This window comes from Silurus aristotelis (genome assembly GCF_946808225.1).
Source record: "Silurus aristotelis genome assembly, chromosome: 15".
NCBI classification, from domain to species: Eukaryota; Metazoa; Chordata; class Actinopteri; order Siluriformes; family Siluridae; genus Silurus; species Silurus aristotelis.
Genome location: NC_139588.1, coordinates 2,794,471 through 2,811,418, shown reverse-complemented (window position 1 = coordinate 2,811,418; position 16,948 = coordinate 2,794,471). Strand labels below are relative to the sequence as shown.

The 16,948-nt window shown below is 39.5% G+C and overlaps 2 protein-coding genes and 1 pseudogene across 3 annotated transcripts in view; 2 read left to right on the top strand and 1 right to left on the bottom strand.

Annotated features, from left to right (window-relative positions):
• Positions 1 to 16,948, bottom strand: part of LOC310738041 (uncharacterized protein) — a 924,051-nt gene that overhangs the window by 166,050 nt on the left and 741,053 nt on the right. The window contains exons 23-26 of the mRNA XM_083562839.1: positions 3,341 to 3,457; positions 2,906 to 2,959; positions 861 to 2,678; positions 272 to 469 (exon numbers count right to left, since the gene is read on the bottom strand). Coding sequence (XP_083418965.1) covers positions 272 to 469; positions 861 to 2,678; positions 2,906 to 2,959; positions 3,341 to 3,457 — 2,187 coding nt within the window. The remainder of the gene's footprint in view (positions 1 to 271; positions 470 to 860; positions 2,679 to 2,905; positions 2,960 to 3,340; positions 3,458 to 16,948) is intronic.
• The window catches only part of LOC310738273 (NLR family CARD domain-containing protein 3-like), a 360,476-nt pseudogene that overhangs the window by 54,415 nt on the left and 289,113 nt on the right, over positions 1 to 16,948 (top strand). The window lies entirely within an intron of this gene.
• The window catches only part of LOC310738145 (histone H1-like), a gene marked incomplete at its 3' end in the record, with an annotated part of 212,516 nt that overhangs the window by 85,672 nt on the left and 109,896 nt on the right, over positions 1 to 16,948 (top strand). The gene's annotated exons all lie outside the window — the stretch shown is intronic.

Here is a 16,948-nt window from a genome sequence, read left to right as displayed (position 1 = left end):
CATTATGTGTACAAGAGGTGTAAAGGTATTGCTGCTTTCTGTTCAAAGTCATGAATCAGGTTCTTTCTTTCTGTTTAACTGGAGTTTTATTCACACATGGATCTAATTCTCAGTGCATTAATGATTAGTGGAAGTGAGAAGTTTCATTACTGATAGATTTGTTCTGGATGTTGTACTGCTACAGCAAATTTCACCTGAAAAACAACACTGTATACAACAATTCACTGCAGCTTTTAGTGAGTTCTTGTGTCTCTCAGAGAGATGATCTTACCACAGTGTCTTCACTTTACACTCAGGATTCTCCAGTAGAGCAGAGAGACGCTTCACTCCTGAGTCTTCTAGTTTATTCCAGGTCAGATCCAGTGTATTGACAGTCAGATGCAGTTCTCTCAGACTGGAGGTTTCTGAGTTGAGCACTGAGGTCAGAGCTTCTACAGAGCTTCTCTTTGTAATTTCACTGCATCTGATACTAAAGGAAATAAAAGATAATGAACAGAAATGCAGAAGATCAAACAAGTTCTCAAAGCTTCACTGCAGCGTCTCACTTTCAACATCACACACATCAGTTGAACACAATGATTAAATGGTGGAATAATAAGAATTGACAGTCTGAGATGTTCAGATTTGGCTTGGGGAGAGTTTCAGCTGAGGAACATCATCACACACACGTTGTATAAACATGAAGGATGAGATCCGGGAATCCAAATGGGAAAGTAAGAGAGTCTGATCTAAAAGGTTTCTAAGAGGAGAAAGGAAAAAGTCTAAAGAGTCCTGCAGAGTTCGATTCATCTGAACAGCTCAGACCTTTGATTTGTTCTCAACACTGTAACAGTAGAACAATTTCATTCAGCTTCACTTACATTGCTTTTCTGGATGCTGCAATCACAGGCATCACTCTCACAAGAATCTCATCTCTGATCTTATCTGGAGTGATGTATTTATTCAGGTCAAATTCCTCCAGATCCTGTGCTGATGTCAGTAACACAAACACCAGAGCAGACCACTGTGAAGGAGAAAGTTTACTTTGTGCTCCAGATTTCAGATACTGCTGGATTTCCTCCACTAGAGAATCATCACCCAGTTCATTCAGACAGTGGAACAGATTGATGGATTTCTCTGTAGAAAGATCTTTACTGATCTTCTTCTTGATGTACTGAACTGTTTTCTCTTTGTTCTGGGAGCTACGTCCTGTCTGTGTTATTAAGGAATGTAGAAGTTTCTGATTGGACTCGAGTGAGAGACCCAGAAGAAAGCGGAGGAAAAGATCCAGATGTCCAGTCTGACTGTCTAAAGCCTGATCTACAGCACTCCTGTGAACATCTGAAAGTGTCCTACAGACCTGATTCTGTTTAAGAACATTTCTCTGTTCCTTCATGAAGGTCAGGTGCACATACAGAGCTGCGAGATGTTCCTGAATGCTCAGATGAACAAAGCAGTACACTACTTTACTCTGGTGAAGCCCAAACTCCTCTCTGAAGATCTGCGTACACACACCTGAATACACTGCTGCTTCTGTCACATCAATGCCACACTCTCTCAGGTCTTCCTCATAGAAGATCAGGTTTTGTTTCTCCAGCTGCTGGAAAGCCAGTTTCCCCAGTTTAAGAAGCATTTCTTCATCGCTCTCCTGCTTCTGTAGGTACTTCTCTCTTATGATGTTGGTCTGAATGGTGAGGAAGTGTGTGTACATTTGAGTCAGAGTCTTGGGGATCTCTCCACTTTCTGCTTCACCCAACATTCTCTCTAGAACAGCAGCTGAAATCCAGCAGAACACTGGGATGTGGCACATGATGTAGAGGCTTCTTAATGACTTCAGGTGTGTGATGATCTTATTGGCCAGGTTCTGATCACTGATCCTCTTCCTGAAGTACTCCTCCTTCTGAGGGTCATTGAACCCTCGTACCTCTGTGACTCGATGGACACACTCAGAGGGGATTTGATCAGCTGCTGCTGGTCTGGAGGTGATCCAGATGAGAGCAGAGGGAAGCAGGTTTCCTTTGATCAGGTTTATCAGCAGCACATGCACTGGTGCTGATTCAGTTACATCACACACTCTCATTGTCTTCTGGAAATCCAGAGGAAAACGACACTCATCCAAACCATCAAAAATGAACAAAACCTTCTCCAAACTGGAAATGTCCATTTCTTTCATCTCCTTAAAAAACACATGAAGGAGCTCCATCAGACTCAGTTTCTGCTCCTTCATCAAATTCAGCTCTCTGAAAGGAAGTGGGAATATGAGGTGGACGTCCTGATTTGTTTTTCCTTCAGCCCAGTCCAGAACAAACTTCTGCACAGAGACTGTTTTTCCAATTCCAGATACTCCCTTAGTCAGAACTCTCCTGATGGGTTCTTCATCTTGTTCAGATAAGGGTTTTGTTAGAACTCTCCTGATGGCTTTGTCTTGTTCAGGTAAGGGTTTGAAGATGTCACTGCATTCAATTGGTGTCTCCTCAGTTGGGTTCCTCCTTGATGCTGCCTCGATCTGTTTCACCTCATGTTCTTTATTGATGTCTCCACTGTCTCCCTCTGTGATGTAGAGCTCTGTGTAGATCTCATTCAGGAGGGTTCGGTTTTCCTGCTTTAGCATCAATCCATTCAAACACTCAAACTTCTTCATCAGATTGAACTTGAACTTCTTCTGGAATTCATCTGCAGCAGTGGATTCTGGGTCGTGTCTGTGACAGGGTGAAGAAGGAAGACATGGTGAGACATGGGCTCCAATGATTAGAGTAGAAGTTCACATTTTTCCTGCTAGATAGATCTTTATGATGTTCTCACTGTGGATTTACTTTATTCTACTGGAGGTTTTCTATCATCTAATCACTCTGTAGTTACTAACAGCAGAGAGCTTTAGAATAGCAGTGTGTCAGTGTCACAGTCATGGTGTTGGTTTTGATCGTACCCTGTAGATGTGATGATGTTCTTCTCTCTTCTGTCTCCTGCCTTCTGTAGAACACTGGGAACAAAAACAACAAGTGTTAAAGATCTCAACGTTCCTCACTTTAATACTGGAGTCAAAACCTGAACACAAATTGTACTACAATAATTGTAGTGAGAGCAGGAACACTTGGAGAACACAGAGCTGAATACAACTCCAACATTGTGCACCTGGAGAATTAAATGTGCTCCTGTTTTCATTTCCCACTTTTTCCTACTTTTCTATTCTTCCTACACAAACCTCCAAAAGTATTGGAACAGGGAGTCCAGTTCTTTGGGTTTTTGCTCGACACTGAAGACATTTGGATTTAAGAGTAAAAGATGAAAATGATATAATAGATTAGAATTCTAGCTTTAGTCATTAACTGTGACTGTAACTATGAGAATTATGGGATGTTACCTGTGTACAGGTGAGGAGATTCCAGTTCTGAAGTAGAGAGGAGGATTCATAGACTCATCACTCTTCATGGAGACACAGCTGGGTTCTGCTGAGTGTGATCTCTCTCTCTTTCCTTTACTGTTTAAAATAATAGAAATGGACATGAGACAGAATTTCATTGTTTAAAAATTTTAATTTGTATTATAATGTATCACAATATTTCTGGTAACTCTTCAAATTTATTACATTTAACTTGAAATAGTGTTGCGCGATTAATTGTATCACAATTGTGATGTTTGTTAGTGCGATTGTATGGCGGACACACACTTTCTGAAAACAGTTTGCAGATTTCCCTTAACAAAACAAATAAAAACACCAGATAATCTCAGTTTAGGCAGTGCTCGTGTGTGTGTGTGTGTGTGTGTGTGTGTGTGTGTGTGTGTGTGTGTGCGGTGTGTGTGTGTGTGGTCACGTGATTTTAAGGTGTGCAGCGCGGAGACCAAGGTGCAGGTGAATACCGAGCAGATCGACACTAAACTGGTGTCACACACTTGCGGTAACGCACAACTTTCCTCGTATTCACGCCGGGACACACACACACACACACACACACACACACACACACACACACACACACACACACACTCGGTAACGCACATCTTTTGTCATACTCATGCCGGGACACACACACACAAACACACACTCACTAAAAGTACCAGTCAGCTCTGCATGCTCTCTCTCTCTCTCTCTCTCTCTCTCTCTCTCTCTCTCTCTCTCTCTCTCTCTCGTGCTGAGTTTCCCCGCTGGTTTCATCCAGCATTACGATTCATAACACTCCCTGTCCTCTGTTTGTGTGCTGAATGATTCCATAAACATGATAGAGTTACTTTCGTTTCCGACTCGTGGTTGCCACCTGACAGAGATGTTACCTGTGTACAGGTGAGGGGTTTTCATTTCTGTTTAAAATTCATTATAATCTTTCTCACTTTTTACACACTAGGAATAGTAGCATACAGAACACAGATTGTGAACAGGGAACAAACACCCCTGCAGTATAGTTCCTTAAAAATCCACAACCTTGTTTCATTTAACTTTAAATACAACAGAATGCTAATAGTAGCAGATCTCCATAGTGCTGCTTATATCCACATGCTACCATGCCTGGAATAGACTAAGAGCAGAAACAAACAGGTCTTCACAAAGAGACAATGGAAACATGGAGTATAAATACAAAAACTAATTAAAAGGCAAAAAATAAGCAGTTGTGGGACATTATTTCATTAACCACTTTTTCAAGTGAGTGCTAAAGTTTTATTCTTACCATAAATATTAGTTATTATTTCTATAGAAACTCCATAATGCAGATATGAACAGTTCATTAGTAAAATACTAGAACATGGCAGGTTACCAGTCTTTTGAGGGTAAGGTCACATGACCTGTCCCCTGATCAGGGATCTCCATTTTTCAATGCTCGTGTACACGCAGAGTCCTGAAGATGCCGATCTCTTCTGCTGGAATCAATCACATTCCTAGAAAACGCAAAAACAAACATTGCTACTACAATCTTGGTCCAGGTGAGAGTTCCCTGTAAACAAATGCACCTAAACAGCAAATATAACAACATAACAATAACAGAATCATAACAGCAATAACCCTCCAAAAAAATAGAGATATTTTGATGATTAATAGAAATTATATAGTCTTTAATGTTAACCCAGCCATTAGGGTTGCACAAGACAGTGCACTCAAGCCCGGATAAATGAGGATCCGGTATAAATCAGAAATTTATACCGGATCGGTCCAGGCCCAAGTTATGGGCATCTAGGTGAAGGGAACAGAGGTGATGAGGAGATGATGGGTAGGTATGGCCTTAAGGAGAGGAATGTGGAAGGGCAGATGGTGGAAGATTTTGCTAAAAGGATGGAAATGGCAGTTATGAACTTATTTTAAGAAGAAGCAGGAGCATAGGGTGACATAAAGGAGTGGAGGGAGGGGCACACAGGTGGACTATGTTCTATGCAGGAGATGTAACCTGAAGAAGATTGGAGACTGTAAGGGGTTGGCAGGGGACAGTGTAGATAGACAGCATCAGATGGTGGTCTGTAGGATGGTTTTGGAGGTGAAGAAAAAGAGGAGGAGGGTGAGGACTGAAAGAAGAATAAGGTGGAAACTGAAGGAGGAAGACTGTAGTGTGAGGTTCAGGGAAGAGCTCAGACAGGGGCTCTGTGGTGGTGAAGACGTGCTGGATGATTGGGGAACTACTGCATAAGTGATGAGGGAGACAGCGAGAAACATACTTGGTGTGACATCTGAAAATAGAAAGGAGGAGAGTGCTGGAACATATAAGGAGAAAGAGGTTGGAGAAACAGAATTGGGATTGAGAGAGATAATAAAAGTAGGCAGGAGTACAAGGAGATGTGCAGCATAGGCATACGAGGAGCTGTATGAGACGTTGGACACTAAAGAAGGAGAAAAGGATTTGTAGTGATTGGCCAGGCAGAGGAACCAAGCTGGGAAGGATGTGCTGCAAGTTAGAGCAATAAAGGATGGAGATGGAAATGTGTTAACTAATGAGGAGAGTGTGTTGAGAAGATGGAGGAAATATTTTGAGCAGATGATTTGAGCAGGAAAATAAGAGAGAGAGAGAAGGTTGGATGGTGTGGAGATGGTAAGGCAGAAAGTGGATGGGATTAGTAAGGAGGAAGTGAGAGCAGAGATTAAGAGGATAAAGAGTGGAAAGTTGGTTGGACCAGATGACCTGAGATGTTGTATGGATTAGAGACAGTGTCGTTGAGTAAAAGACAGGAGGTGGAGCTGGAGGTAGCAGAGCTGAAGATGTTGAGATGTTCATTGGGAGTGATGACGAAGGACAGCATTAGAAATTAGTTTATGAGAGATACAGCGCATGTGGCATGGCTTTAAAAAGGTAGTTCATGCTGGAAAACGCTCCAATGTGGCTGAATTACAACAATTCTGCATAGATGAGTGGAGCAAAATTTCTCCACATCGCTGTAACAGACTCAGTGCAAGTTATCGCAAACGCTTGATTGCAGTTGTTGCTGCTAAGGGTGGTCCAACCAGTTATTAGGTATAGGGGCAAACACTTTTTCACACAGGGCCATGTAGTTTTGGATTTTGTTTTCCCTCAATAATAAAATATTTCAGTTAAAACTGCATGTTGTGTTCACTTATGCTATCTTTTACAAATATATTTAAATTAGTTTGTTGATCTGAAACATTAAAGTGTAAAACATGCAAAAAAATTAGAACAAAACACTTTCACACCACTGTAGGTAGGTAGGTAGGTAGGTAGGTAGGTAGGTAGGTGGGTGGGTGGGTAGGTAGGTAGGTAGGTAGGTAGGTAGATAGGTAGATCTTTCCACAAACTCCATTACATAGAAAACACAAACGCATTATTCCGATAGAAAGTCATTTCTAGGAAAAACTCACCCACTTTTCTTCGGCACTGCTTGTTGTTGGACATGAATCTCACTGCTTCTGACTGCTGTTGAAGATCTTTGTGTTTTTCCAACCACTCCTCCACATGGACTCGAGGCTGAGAAACACTTTCACTTTCGGAAAACCGACTCGACTATTTGAACCGACTCTTTGAACCGACTCTTTGAAGCGACTCTTTGACGAGTTGGAAACGGAATTATTTTAATCGCACTCGGTCAAGTTCAATTTAAAGAGCAAGAACTAAAAGAGAAAGTGCTGTGATTAATAACAGCATGTAGTGGAGATGTTGTGGAGGAGAGGAAAGTCAGACTTTTTCTCCCTTTAGAAACTTCTCCATCCTGAACTCCATACTGTGTCCCACTGGTGCCGAACGTGAAAGTGGGTCCTGAAAAAAGGTTTCTTCTCAAACCTTTTCAAGATTTTTATGCCCTTACTCTAGATTCTCACTTCATAAGCGATCTTACCATCATAAGTCCCAGTGTCTTCAAATGAGTACTTCCTAATTAACAGCCAACTTCCAATTTTGTGGTACTATCAATAAAAGTTGTCAAATGTGTCATATTTAATTATAAATGTTATTAAACATATAAAAGCAAGTTTGGACATACATTTTAATGAGTAGAAAAGCCTGTTCTACTTTTATGTCTGAGTCCACTGTAGAACGTGTTCACTGAGTTTGACATCATCTTGTATTTCTACTAATCAGTAAACACACACACAAACACCAAAGAAAGTAAATAATGAAACAAAGCAGCAGCTTCTCCAGAAGTCAGTTCCTCCACAGCCCCAGCAGTCTGTGCTTCCAGCATCTGCAATCAAATTACAAACAGCTAAACCCTCCACCATGATGATACCACGTGGTCATGCAACATCCTCGATTACAGTGGCCAGAGAACTGTGACGAAGCATTACGACTTTATTACACTTTAAAGGAAACAACTGGACTTTGAACATCAATTTTCTCACAAAAACCCCCTATAGAAACCAGAGTACAGCCTAAGAAGGACTGACTGTGTAAAAGGAGCTGTCAGGTTAGAATCAGGGGAGAAAGAGAGAATTTAAACTTGCCCATGGCCTGCATGAGTCTCTTCATAATTATTATAAACATAAACAGACTTGGAAATAAGGATAAAAACTGAAGCATGAATATAAATTAAGTAAAAATAATAATAATGAACTAAAGCAAACTTCAGCAGAATTGAAGAAAAAAATGTTCTTTTTTTGTTATCAGCAGTGTGTCAGTCAGGTTAGATCTCTCAGGATTTTGTGTCCTTATGATAACTTCTGTATCTGATTCTGAACTGACTTCCTGTTCTCCTAGACACAGAACAAACCATGTTATTACCCGAAACATAAACAATACTTTCATTCTGGCAAACTAACCTTCAAAGTGCTTCATTCTGCAAATAAACTCATTTATCCTTGCATAAGGTTTTCCAGTTTCTGTTTTATAGTCCTTCAGTATAAAAGGCCTCGGGGTCCCAGGAACATTAATGACCTCTGAGCCGACCGGGTACAGAAGTACACAGGGTCCTTTTGAATCCACAATAAGGACAATACATTTGTACACTTTTAATGTGCTTCTATATTTGTTAATGTGTTTTGCACTTTTTAGCCACAATAGCTAAAGCTTAAATTATGTCTAAAGACTATACCAGAGGTCAGAGTACATCCAACATCTAAAGACAGATTTCAAAACTTACAATTCCACTGCATGGCAGAAGGCAATCAACAGGAAACCTAAAAAGAAAAAAAAAAAAAAGAAAATAATTAAGTTAAAGGCAAGGTAAAGGGAGAGTAACTTGCAATGAAGTTCACATGCTCATTTAGCATTAAATATTACCAATAAAATGAATTAATCCACAACTTTAACAATGAACAATACTATTGGTATTAACTATTGAAAAAAATCTAATTATCATGAAAGTCATGGGAAAAATGTTTGGTGAACTACTTCTTTAAAACTAAAACACGCAGCTTGAATCTGTACTATTCAGTAACCTACACTTCAACGCTGTCTTTTAAAAGATGCACGCGCAGTGCACGCGCTGGCGACATTCAGACGTTACTTTTGTATTTTCGCGCGGTGGTTACAGTTTGACGGTGTATTCAGTCAAAACTTGCACTGAATAAGACAGTTTTTTTTTTTTTGTCTCCCATGTTACGTTTTTTTTTCTTCTCGAGTTTTTTTCCTTCCTTCCTTCCAAAATCTCGCAAATGTTTTTTCTTCCTTCCCCATCCCCGCTCCACATCACGATGAAAATGGCTAGATTCAATAACGCATGCTAATTATAGACTAGTTAAGTTACACTGCCAGGTCCCGCATTGTCACGACCGAGTAATCAAATTAACAAAAATAAAGCATTTCTAAATAATTAACCGGTAATCCGATTTTACAGATCTAAAGTGCAAAATGACATTTTAGATGTTGGTTTCCAACACGAGGTGTTCAAAGCTACAAACGGTCCAAAAGATGTTTATGTAAAGACAAGATTAAAAGTTCCTAACATGTTCAGCAAAGTAATATTAATTCAAGTAAACATCATGATTATAACTAAAACAAGGAAACAAAAATATGCCTTAATTAATACCTTAATCAGTAGATGCTCAAACCGTCTTCAGTCCATGAGCTTCAGCAAAGTGTGGGGGAGGGGAGTTGTGCTTCATTGCGCATGCCCAATGAAATGTCTCAAACATTTCGAGTTATATTACTTAATTTTTATTTGTAATCTCAAATATTTATTTTAACATTTTACCAATAATTAACTATTTTAGTAAACTCAATATTTGTCAGATTTAAGTAAACATACTAGCATTTTTCTAGTAAAGTATACTATTTGACTTTCAACAGAGAATCAGAGACCATTTGAATTGAAAGTTTAAAAGAGCAGAAAATTCCCTCGTGTGTGCTAAAGTACACTGGCACAATATAGTGTAAAGTGTGTACTGAGAAATTTGTCATACGTTTTATGTACACATGATCAATTAATGTTCCTTTTTCTGTTGTAGGTTCCGTAACATGTTGAATAAAACCCCTATCTGCCATAAAAGAGCACACAGAATTAGACTTTAATGCATCATTATTAAAGTCTCCCACAAGCACAATGTTATTTGAAATTAAGGGCAGCTGATTAATTAACCTGCCCATATTTTCTGTAAAACTACACAAAGGGTATGTTTGTGGTCTATAAATAACACCAAGCAAAATATCATTTTCAGGAAAATGTGTCAACAGGCATTGTAAATTAAGATTTGGAATTGTTATAATAGTGTTTGGCACTCCACATGTTGTATAAACTCCAACTCCACCGTGTTGTTGTAGTTACAAATCATTGAAAGGAGGACATATACTTGTGTATGCAACACAACGAGGAATACCCACAAAGTTGTAGTTTTTTAAATGTACACTTTCAGGCAGATAGTGTTCTGGCAGCCATGTTTCAGTTACAGCAATACATGTTGGTTGTAAATGTTGACTAGACACATTTTAAATCCTCTTTATGGCAATGCAAACTCTGTACATTCAGTATAAACACAGAAAAGGAACTATCTTGTACTGTCACCAATGATTCATCATGTGCCATAAAAGATGGCATTTCTTGAAGAGCTTCACAAATCTGATCATTACAGAAAATGGCCTTTTCACTAAAGTCTTTAATTGTTAACCCTGACAAACTCCTTACCCGGCTCAAAGCTACATAACCTGACCAGGTGCAAACACTTTAAACTAACGACAGCAGTATCATAGGTGTAGAATGGAGCAATTTTGCTGCCTCAAATGAACATTGTTTTTGTCTTTTCAATCCCACATGACTATCATCAAACTGAACGTATACAGTTTCAGGTAACTTCTCTTTAGATGAACGTACGATATGAGTAACTACACCACAAACACCAATAACTAATCCATCATCAACATCTATGTTTTTAATTAACATAACACGTGCATCTCTGCCTAAAAGTAACTTTTCTGGCAAACATGTGTTATGAACCTTTACATGATGACCAGCTATTAATTCTATTTTGCCTGTTTTTTTTTTTACTCCGTGCATAATCCTCTGCCTCTATCGTTTCAATTTCCGGGCACATTTTTATCACCTGCTTCAAGTTGTGCATATGCACTTGATCATTTGTAGCATAAATGTGTAAAGATACATTATCTTCCTCAACCTTGTCACAACTTGATATGATTACATCATTACATCATCTTTGTTTAGTGCAGTTGTTTTGCTTCTTTCTTAAATGTTTAACATTTCAGCAAAATTACTGTCCTTTTGTCTAACAACCTGTGTGAGTTCAACAACACTAAAACAACTCCATAAACTCATTTCAGGTACATCCACATACAATGGTTTTCCCTTCACAGGAGGCAATTGGAAAAAGTCCTCAACAGTAATTACACTCACATTACCAAAAGCAGACAAATCTCCACTCTGTTTAATTTCACGTAATCTTCCATGTATATATGCCAATAATTTATGATCAACCATAGATATTTCGTCTATTAGTATTTGAAGACCATGGAAATTTGCTCGCAAAGAATTTAATTTGTCCTCACCCAACGGTGTGTATGGCAATTTTACATTTGTGCCAATACTAAATATTGTTGCAGCCTTTAAATTGTATGCTGCAATGCCTGTTGGTGCTGTTAAAGCAACACAAATATCATCTGGATTCAAAGAAATCTGAGACAATAGTCATGAAGACTCATTTTATGGCTTCAATTAAATGAGTTTTGCCTGTTCCTGCACCACCAGTAATAAACAAATAAAAAGGTTTTGTGTTTTCTCCTCTAATTTTACCCAAACACCACTGCCTTATTTTATTAAAAACAGCCATCTGGGTTTTGTTTAGGGAACAAATTATACTTAACCCTTTAACACGACTTAAACAATTTTTTGTGTAACTGTGTAACTTTTGTAACTTGAACGTTTTTATCAGTCAAATCTGGAATACTTTCATTATCATCTTCTTCTTCTTGGACAATCTCACGTCTAACCTGTTTACGTTCTAAATGATCAACTTGCTGCTCAGGACAAAGGGAACACCATGCACTTTCTAATATGCCCTCAGTATTAACAGTATTGTGTGCGGTATCCAACACGTCTGCATCCTTTTCAAATAATGCTCTGTTTTTATTGACTACATTTTAAACCAATTTTACTAATCCATTACCTAAACACCTTCTTTATAAAAATGTTCATAAGTAGTATATCCCTCTGGTTTTAGTTCCGTATCTGCACGATAAGGAGAAAACAACTGCAGTATACTTTGGTAAAACTTTTCAGGACTCTTAGTCACTGAAAATCGTGCATAACGAACAACTGCAGGCTGAATGTGTTTTTTGTAACAATAAAACCAAGATTATTATCTAATGTCATTTCATTGGGAGACTGACCTTAAGATGTAATACGATACTCAGACGCAAATGTGGCTAAGCACATATCGTCAAAAACACTCTGACGTGGTCTATTCTTGTAACGATCAACCAAACTTTTCATCCACATCTCTTCACTTCTTAAAGTTTGCGACTGCAACTTGTTTTGTAGAACTTGCAATGGTAAACTCATACGAACTGAATCACCTGTGGGAATAAACTGAACATTTCTGGAACACTCCTTTAAATGCATATTTGTCAACCTATACACTGCCTCTTGTGCACTAACTTCACGATTATGCAAGTATTCAATTCATTTTTATTTGTATAGCGCTTTTAACAATGAACATTGTCTCAAAGCAGCTTTACACAGATAATGTGTTGATTAAACGTAAATATGTTCTTTGTAAGTATGTTTGTCCCTGATGAGCAACTGTGGCAAGGAAAAACTCCCCGAGATGGCATAAGGAAGAAACCTTGAGAGGAACCAGACTCAAGAGGGAACCCATCCTCATCTGGGTTGTACCAAATGTCCATTTGAAGCAGACCGCCGACACCAACTACAGTCCAATCCATCCTCAAAGCACCCGTTCTACTCCGGAATTACATGGAACCACCCAAGGTGTTGATGAGAGACTGTCCCAAGCTGCACAGAAGTGTGAAGTTCCACGGAGGGGAGAGGGGCAGGAACAGTGGTCACTGGAGCCTCAGGAGCATGTTTAACTCGACTGAGAGAGAGAGAGAGAGAGAGAGAGAGAGAGAGAGAGAGAGAGAGAGAGAGAGAGAGAGAGAGAGAGAGTGACGGGAAGATAAGGATATGGATTATTAGGTGTCCCTATTGGTGTATGAAAGTTAATGTTACTGTGCAGTTTGGACTGCGGCAAGACTCGCTATGGCAGCATAACTAAAAGGGAGAACCAGAAGGTAACACAGACATGAGGGATCTCTGGGATAAGTGACGACCCACCACACCACCGTCAACAAACCCGAGTGAACGTGTGAATGTGAGGGGACGACAGCATACAAATATAGAGTGTTCACCAAACACTCTATATCCATGCTCCCTCCAGATCTGCTCCTTTACCTAAGAAAAATCTACTGATAAAAGGCTTGACTAAATAAATAAGTTTTCAACCTCGACTTGAACACTGAGACTGTGTCTGAGTCCTGAACACTGATTGGAAAGTTGTTCCATAACTGTGGGGCTTTATAAGAAAAAGATCTGCCCCCTGCTGTAGGCTTCATTATTTGAGCAACCAACAGATAGCCAGCACCTTTTGATCTAAGTAGGCGTGGAGGATCATACTGGTAGAGAAGTTCACTCAGATACTGCGGTGCAAGACCGTTAAGTGCTTTATACGTCAGTAGTAATATTTTATAATCAATGCGAGATTTTAGTGGGAGCCAGTGTAGACTGATTAAAACAGGGGTGATGTGGTCATATTTCCTAGATCTAGTGAGGACTCTTGCTGCTGCATTCTGAACTAACTGAAGCTTATTTATGCACTTACTCGGACAGTAAAGCGTTACAGTAGTCTAATCTAGATGTAACAAAAGCATGAACTAGTTTTTCTGCATCCTGTAACGACATCATATTTCTAATTTTAGCAATATTTCTAAGGTGAAAGAAGGCGATCCTGGTGATATTATTCACGTGAGACTCAAAGGAAAGACTCAAGTCAATAATCACACCAAGGTCTTTGACAGCCGTACATGCTGAAACAGAAACACCATCCAGAGATGCTACGTAATCGGAACGTTTACTTCTAGCTGCATGTGGTCCTAGTAAAAGTACTTCCGTCTTATCTGAGTTGAGCAGAAGAAAGTTATTAAGCATCCACTGTCTAATGTCCTTTACACACTTCTCAACATTGTTAAGCTGATCTCGCTCATCTGGCTTTGCTGAAATATACAGCTGTGTGTCATCAGCATAGCAATGGAAGCGAATCCCATGTTTATGAATGATTTCACCAAGAGGCAGCATATATAAAGAGAAAAGCAGTGGGCCTAAGACAGATCCTTGAGGAACACCAAACTTTACCTCATAGAGTGTGGAGAACTCACCATTTACATCAACAAACTGATAGGGATCAGTCAAATAAGACCTGAGCCAAGAGAGAACTGTTCCCTTTTATTCCAACAACGTTCTCAAGTCTAGCAAGTAGTATAGTGTGATCAATGGTGTCAAAAGCTGCACTAAGGTCGAGCAAAACAAGTAAAGAGACAAAACCCTGATCAAAGGCCAATAACAGGTCATTTACCACCTTAACTAGCACCGTCTGTGTGCTATGATGAGGCCAAACTCCTGACTGATACATTTCAAAAATGTTATTCATAAGTAGGTGTGAGCATAACTGCTGTGCTACAACCTTTTTCAAAATTTTGGCTATGAAGGGGAGATTTGATATTGGTCTGTAGTTGGACAGCTGACATGGGTCAAGGTCAGGTTTCTTAATTAGGGGGTGGATAACTGCCAGTTTGAAGGATTTTGGTACAAAACCAGTGCTAATGGAAGAGTTTATTATTTTTAAAACAGGTTCAATTACCTCTGGAATGATCTGTTTAAAGAAACCTGTAGGCAAGGGATCGAGAATGCAGGTTGATGATTTTGATGAGGAAATTAATGAAATTAAGTCATTCTCGTGAATAGGAGTAAAACTTTGTAATTGATTGTCTGTTATAATTACACTGCTGTCTACAGGGTTACTTGTAAAATAATTTGGATTTATATTAATCGTTTGGATTTTTTGCCTGATGTTTTCAATTTTATTATTAAAAAAGTTCATTAAATCATTACTACCTATTAATGGTGTGCTTGTGAGTGCAGTGCTTTTATTCCCTGTTAATTTTGCTACCGTGCTGAATAAAAATCTAGGATTATGCTTGTTATTTTCTATGAGGGTGGAGAAATATGCTGATCTAGCAGCACTAAGAGATTTTCTATAATTTAGGAGGCTCTCCTTCCATGCTATTTGAAATACTTGTAATTTTGTTTGACGCCATTTCCGTTCTAATTTTCGAGTGGTCTGTTTTAAGGTGCGTGTATGATCATTATACCACTGTGCTAATTTTTTCTCCCTGATCATTTTGGTCTTAAGGGGAGCTACATCATCTAGGGTATAACGTAACATTGATTCTAGGTGTTCAGTGGCCCAGTCGAGCTCTGCAGGGTCAGACGGAGATCTATCTAATATCGTAATTTCTGGAAGATTGTTAATAAAACGCGCTGCTGTAGCTGACGTGTAAGTACGCTTAACACGATAACGTGGTGAAGTAGTAATGCAATGACTGAGGCAAATTTTAAAAGAGATGAGATAATGGTCTGAAATAGCTTCAGACTGTGGAACACCCTGCTATTTTGCAAGTTCTCCCACTTAGAAATCATGGAGGGGTCTGAAATTGTCATCGTAGGTGCATGTCCACTGTGAGAGACATAATCTAAAAAAAAAAAAATCCAGAAATCACAATGTATGATTTTTAAACTATTTATTTGTATGATACAGCTGCAAATAAGTATTTGAACACCTGAGAAAGTCAATGTTAATATTTGGTACAGGAGCCTTTGTTTGCAATTACAGAGGTCAAACGTTTCCTGTAGTTTTTCACCAGGTTTGCACACACTGCAGGAGGGATTTTGGCCCACTCCTCCACACAGATCTTTTTTAGATCAGTCAGGTTTCTGGACTGTCGCTGAGAAACACGGAGTTTGAGCTCCTTTCAAAGATTCTCTATTGGGTTTAGGTCAGGAGACTGGCTAGGCCACGCCAGAACCATGATATGCTTCTTACAGAGCCACTCCTTGGTTATCCTGGCTGTGTGCTTCGGGTCATTGTCATGTTGGAAGACCCAGCCTCGACCCATCTTCAATGCTCTAACTGAGGGAAGGAGGTTCTTCCCCAAAATCTCGCAAAACATGGCCCCGGTCATCCTCTCCTTAATACAGTGCAGTCGCCCTGTCCCATGTGCAGAAAGACACCCCCAAAGCATGATGCTACCACCCCCATGCTTCACAGTAGGGATGGTGTTCTTGGGATGGTACTTATTATTCTTCTTCCTCCAAACAGGTTTAGTGGAATTATGACCCAAAAGTTCTATTTTGGTCTCATCTGACCACATGACTTTCCCCCATGACTCCTCTGGATCATCCAAATGGTCATTGACAAACTTAAGACATGCCTGGACATGTGCTGGTTTAAGCAGGGGAACCTTCAGTGCCATGCATGATTTCAAACCATGACGTCTTAGTGTATAACAACAGTAACTTTGGAAACGGTGGCCCCAGCTCTTTTCAGGTCATTGACCAGCTCCTCCCGTGTAGTTCTGGTCTGATTTCTCACCTTCCTTAGGATCATTGAGACCCCACGAGGTGAGATCTTGCATGGAGCCCCAGTCCGAGGGAGATTGACAGTCATGTTTAGCTTCTTCAATTTTCTAATGATTGCTCCAACAGTGGACCTTTTTTCACCAAGCTGCTTGGCAATTTCCCCGTAGCCCTTTCCAGCCTTGTGGAGGTGTACAATTTTGTCTCTAGTGTCTTTGGACAGCTCGTTTGTCTTGGCCATGTTAGTAGTTGGATTCTTACTGATTGTATGAGGTGGACAGGTGTCTTTATGTAGCTAACGACCTCAAACAGGTGCATCTAATTCAGGATAATAAATGTAGTGGAGGTGGACATTTTAAAGGCAGACTAACAGGTCTTTGAGGGTCAGAATTCTAGCAGATAGACAGGTGTTCAAATACTTATTTGCAGCTGTATCATACAAATAAATAGTTTAAAAATCATATATTGTGAT